Source organism: Tupaia chinensis, unplaced genomic scaffold (assembly GCF_000334495.1).
Source record: "Tupaia chinensis unplaced genomic scaffold, TupChi_1.0 Scaffold000605_1, whole genome shotgun sequence".
Lineage (NCBI taxonomy): Eukaryota > Metazoa > Chordata > Mammalia > Scandentia > Tupaiidae > Tupaia > Tupaia belangeri.
The window spans coordinates 720,350-726,129 of NW_006160123.1; the positions used below are offsets into that span (position 1 = coordinate 720,350).

A 5,780-nucleotide genomic window follows, 5' to 3' on the forward strand; every position below is an offset into this window, starting at 1 on the left:
ATAGGTGCATAAAATCCAGAATTACCATGATTAGAACTAGAATATAATTTAATTGCTTGGGTCTACCAGAAGTGCACAAGGAGGGAGCGAAACCCTTACTACAGACGAAATGATGAAAATCAGCAATCTTGCATTCAGATGAGTTCATTGCTTATTGCTATGTCCACGATTCAATCTAACAGTCAGGGCCTACAACCCTCTGCTGCTACCCTAAGCTCCACTACCTGACCTCTAGCTTTGCCTGCTCACTCCACATCCAATCAACATAACGGATCAGTCCTACTCAAATAGTGACCATTTTAATTGATTGGTCTCTTCCTGACCCCTAAGTTCTCCCTGTGGTTCTGACTAATGGAAGGATCTATAGTCTTTTTGTATTTGATATGTTATTAAGGTAAAAGTCAATAGCCACTTCTGCCTGAGTCACTTCCATTGAGATAATTCATGTCCAATGTGCCAGAAAATAAGCTGCTTTTGTTTCTGTCTGAGAGGCTCAGTCTCTGCCAACCCCCCTGAGGCTTACCCTAAGAACACAGATGAGCTTGGCTAATATCTCACTCCCATATGCACTGTGGCATTAGGAGCCTAATTTCTCCAGGACAACAGTATTACAGATACCCACCACCACCAACTATTCCTAGCTTCATTTCACATGTCAGCTAGGGACATTTGTGAGAATGAAGATTGGATTTTCACAAAGCACAGGGGTTTCGGCCATGTGGTGTATGCCCTGCCATCACAGGAACTGTCTCCTCACAGTAGGACATATTTGGTGAAGACAGGACAAATTCTACCATGGAAATGCTGTAGCTCTCAAAACTGCTTCATTTAGAAGTGAAGACATGACCTCCACATGCAAAAGAGCCAAGAGAGGCAGATCCTGTTCTAAGGGCCCTAACTTCATTCTCTTTTTTCTAGATTAATGCACATCATGCCCCATACTCTTACCACCTCAGCTCTTTGAACCCTCCCTCATGCTTTAAGCTCTTCTTTTCCTGATAAATATAAATGGTGGAGAAATAGGAGGTGCATTTTGTGTTGATTCGCATGTTGAATGAAGTAGGAAAGTAACTGAAGAAAAGTTCCAAATCTTCTCAATTCCCTTTGGTCCTTGAAAGCCATCACTGGGCAGTCTGTAGCTACAGGGTTTTAGGAGCACTGACTATCGTCATTTGAGGTCATAATTTTACTCTCCATGACTACATCCCCACATTTCAGGAAACCAGAAAAGGAATATAAGAAATGTCATTCTTACTTTAAAATGAGGAAATTAAGAAACAGAGAACAGAAGTGGACTATATAGGAGCAGCAGCTGAAAAACAATGACTGTCTGATTTCTAGTCTTCTATTCTATACCAACCAACAGATCACGAATTGTTGGCTAGACCAACCTGAGAACCAACCTGGAGGCAGCCTTGACAGTGTATGCAGCATCTGTCTCAGTTAATGGAAACATGGCTGCTGCCCCAGCATTTTTCTCCTAGACCTCTGGGGCTAGTGGCTCAGTAAGGAAGGAAGTAGACCAGCATCCTTACCTTGAGATGATAGAGCACAACGCCTGTGCTAAGTACGTCATCCTCCAAGGCCATTAGGTGTGGCAGGCTGGAGTCTATGACCACGCCGGCCCTCCTCCTGTTGATGTCCACACTATAATGCTCCATGAGGGCCTGCCAATCATTCCACTTCTGGGTCCAGTCTTTAGTCAGCTGGTCAACCTGCAAAGGTATAGGTGGTCATCTAGGACACTTAGCATGAGGAGCGGACTAGAGGTCAGTCTGACTTGTTTCATCAAGGTATTATTTTCTCACCCTCCTTCAGAGCTCCACAGTGGCCTCTGCACTTCCTTTGACTATGAGTTCTCTGTTTTCAAAGTTTTTTTCAATAAACAAGTGCTACCTTTTTTTTTTTTTACGTTTTTTTATAGGGTACGTGCACTCGCCAGAGAGAAAAAAAGTGAGAAATCACCCCCTTTTCTGGGGGGGAGGGGTGACCATGCCGCAATTCCCCATTCTCCTCGATTCACCTATTGGGATTTTGAGCACACATGCACATGTACCTGGTGTGATTTTCAAGCCACCAGGTCCAGGACTTGAACCATGTTTGGCAATATGGGAATCCAGCGCCTTAACCACCATGCCACCTGCTGGTCTCAGAAAGTATTACTTTTACAAACAGAAGCTCCCTCAATGGTTTGTTTTTGTTTTTGTTTTTGTTTTGTTTTGTTTTGTTTTGTGGCCAGAATGCATCTGTGTTTGCCAGAGAGAGAGAATGAGAAGGCACTTCCCATGTGTAGTCCTTCTGCCTCCATTTCTCTATCTAGTCAGAATTCTGAGACTTGAACCATACTCAGCATTGTGAGATCCAGTTTCCAATGCACAGTCTTTAACTGCTACACTATGGGGCCAGTCCAAAGTCATTTCTAAAGTTTTCTGCAATTAACATATATTGTTTTTATAATTAGAAAAATAACCTACATATGTCACTTTTTAATTTTTCCTTTGCTTTTCCCCTTGTTTTAGTTTGCTATAGGATACATGCACTCACAGGGGAAGGGGTAGGATGGCCTCCAGGGGAGTTGGCCACACTGCAATCCCTTCTCTTCCATTCTCCTCTTGGATTTTGGGCTTTTGGACATGCACATACATGTGACCTGCATGTCTTTCAAGCTGCCAGGTCCAGGATTCCAACCACGATCAGCTGGGTGGGATCCAGCCACCTTAACTATACTAACCTTTAAATTATTTTTTGAAAAGTTAATTGAGAAGTTAGTCAGACATACATGTTTATAATTTTTCTCTCCCCATCCCACTTCTATGTAATCCGTATGTGGGAATCCTATTAAACCTAACACTTCTTTCCCAAGGTACAGGACCATGAATTATAATATTAGCTTGCACGTGGCCCAGAGACCCATATGATGCTGAGAGGGATCTCCCAGGTAAAACTGAGACTATAAGGAACTGGTCTGGAAAACCATGTAAAAATAAAATAACAGTAACAATGAAATACTGAGTGCTTGCTCTGTATCAGGAATAGTTTTAAAAATAAATTTTCAAGGCATAGAGGATTTAAACTAAGACCACTCAAGGGACATGAAAAAAACACTGAACACTGCACCCCTTGCCTTCTTTGGATGGAAAGTGATGCTTAGGGGCCAGCAGGTATTGTGGTGGTTAACCAGCTGGACTCTCACATGACAGACTGCCATTCAATTCCTGGACCTGGCAGTTTGAAAATCATGCTGGATGTGTGTGCATGTGTGCTCTAAAGCCAAGGAGACGGTGTATCAGCATGGCCCATCCCCCAAACAAGGTAATTTCTCACTTTCTCTTTCACTGACTGTCTCTGGTGAATGCACGTGCCCTATGGCAAAAATGTAAAAAAGGAAAAGGGGGGGGAAAAAGAAATAAGGTTAAAAAAAAAAGAGGGAAAGAAAGTGATATCTTGGCAGGACACATATCCTAGAAATGGAAGAACTAAGGAAGCTCAGAAAAAAATTAGATTTAGCTAAGTGCTTCTCTCATAAAAGGAATACTTAAAAAAAAAAGTATACCAAGTTTAAATAAGAGTATTTTATATACCTCAGAAATGTAACTGTACTGTAAAGCCACAGGCTAGCTGTAAAGGGCTGGGTTGGACTGGGTTCCCTGGCACTGGTGAGTGGCAGGGGGCCATGGCCTACAGCTCAGTCAGCCTGGCACAGTTCCCCCTCTGGCCCGCTTTCATCACCCACTCCTGCACTGTCTAAGGTAATACGGCCAGCAAGGGGCAGGTTCAAGTACAGGTTGGCTGGGTTATATAATGTACAACTGCTAATGAGCTGACAACAATTTTGGCTCTCCTACTTCATGTCTTATTACAGAGGGATAATGTTTTCTGAACCAAAAATCAGAATATATGGCTAAATAAAGAATTTCTGAGAAATTTCTGGATGTAGTCCTGAAGTTCAGTTAGGATAACAAAATGGTGACAACCCAAGATACTTTAATAACACATAAGAATGATGTAATAGAATAGTAGAGACTGGACTATTTGGTCATTGGATCTAAGTCTAATCTGTCACCCCAAAAAAGTCTGCCATTTCTTCCTTTTAAATGTCTCTGGGATTTGCCATTTATCCTACTTTTAAAAATGTCTTGTCCTCACCCTCACCAGGTTACAACAGAGGTCTCTTCCCTGGTTGGTCTCTCTGCTTTCAGTTTTTCCTCCTTTCAATTCATCCTACATACAACTGTCATATTGTTTTCCCAAGATACTCCTTTATTATGTCACCAACCTGATTCAAGATGCTATTGGCCCTGACCTTACCTTCACTTCTCTCTACCATAAACGCCTATCCTTGCTAGCTCAGTCTTCCTGGCAGTGGGTGCTTCCACATCGTCTTTTGCACCACTTTCCACTTCTACAGCTTTGCTTATGGCATCCCCTGCCATCGCAAACTTCTTACTCCTTCTCCCTATCTAATCACTCTCTCAATTCTTCAAGGTCTTGTTAGCAGTCAGGTCAGTTCTCTGTCTGCCAGCTCCAGAAAGTGACGTCTGCTCTGGAAATTCCAAGTCATAATGATTTCCTCCCTAAACTCTTTCCACCTACACTGCATAATCGAAGAAGGACACCATTCTCTAAATGTGTTGCCAGTTAGACTACAGGCCACTTGAGGGCAAAGCCTGTCCTCTCCTGTAGCATCATGCTGAGACCTGTTTGTTGCTCAAGCAATGAATACATGCTGGTTGACTGATTTACTGAATGAAACCATTTTTTTAATAGGCTACTGTCACTATCCATAGGAAGTTATTATAAGCTTATTTTTTAAACAATTATTTTTATTATTTTAACTTTATTTATTTATCTATTTATTTTAATTTGACCAGAAAGGAACAGAATAAGAGAGAGATAGGAAAAGTGAGAAAGCAAGCCAGCAGTTCCAGGACTCAAACCGTGTTTGGTCATGTGGGACTCCAGCAACCTTAACCACCATGCCACCTGCTGGCCCCAAGAGTTACTAGAAACTTTTAAGAAAATAAAACAGAAAGAAAGTCAGCTCATAAGGCAACATATCCTCCACCGGAGGCTCAAAGGAGACAAAATATATCTTTGAATGATTATTAGGTCATCCAGAAAGTTTTCTATGCAAAAATGTGTTAAGACTTTCCGGAACAACTGAATAGACAGACCGTCTGCATTGTCAAGGGGGAAGCCCTAGCCCAGAATAAGGAAGAAAGATCAGACCTGCTCCCAGGATGATGTAAGGCACAAATGCGTCCACCAATCACACCCACCTTCAATTCATTTTGGAGAACAAGCGCCTTCAGATCATCATCCTTTTCATCATTTAATGAACTGAAGTTCCTCTGCACAAATAGAGAGACAGATGTGCTTTGATATTTTCTTGGTGTGAACTTCAGGTCAGTCCCAACTTTACACTTCAGAAGGAAGGTAAAGTGCAAAGAACAAAAAGATTTTATCATTATAGTCAGAAATAAATCAGGATCTGATGTATTTGGGCTTATATTCTCTTCTACAAATGAGGAGAATTCAAAGACATTTTTCTAGAGGACTCTATTCCCCAAGCAAAGGCCATTCAGGCAAATGCCTTTTGGACAAGAGATGATAAAGAGAAGTCGCCCACCCCATCTGAAGTTACAGAGAAACCAGAGCAATAGCCCTCCTGTCTTTGCTCCTGCCTCTGTTTCAGAAGTGTCAAATGAGAACATGGAATGCTGCAGGGCCCAGATTCTACACAGAAGAAAAGGAGCTCAGGAGGAGAGCCTCCCTTAAGT

General features: G+C 42.0%; 1 protein-coding gene across 1 annotated transcript in view; it reads right to left on the minus strand.

Moving 5' to 3' along the window:
- Positions 1-5,780, minus strand: part of STARD9 (StAR related lipid transfer domain containing 9) — a 119,158-nt gene that overhangs the window by 34,632 nt on the left and 78,746 nt on the right. Inside the window, exons 15-16 of the mRNA XM_027775789.1 lie at positions 5,280-5,351; positions 1,536-1,715 (exon numbers count right to left, since the gene is read on the minus strand). Coding sequence (XP_027631590.1) covers positions 1,536-1,715; positions 5,280-5,351 — 252 coding nt within the window. The remainder of the gene's footprint in view (positions 1-1,535; positions 1,716-5,279; positions 5,352-5,780) is intronic.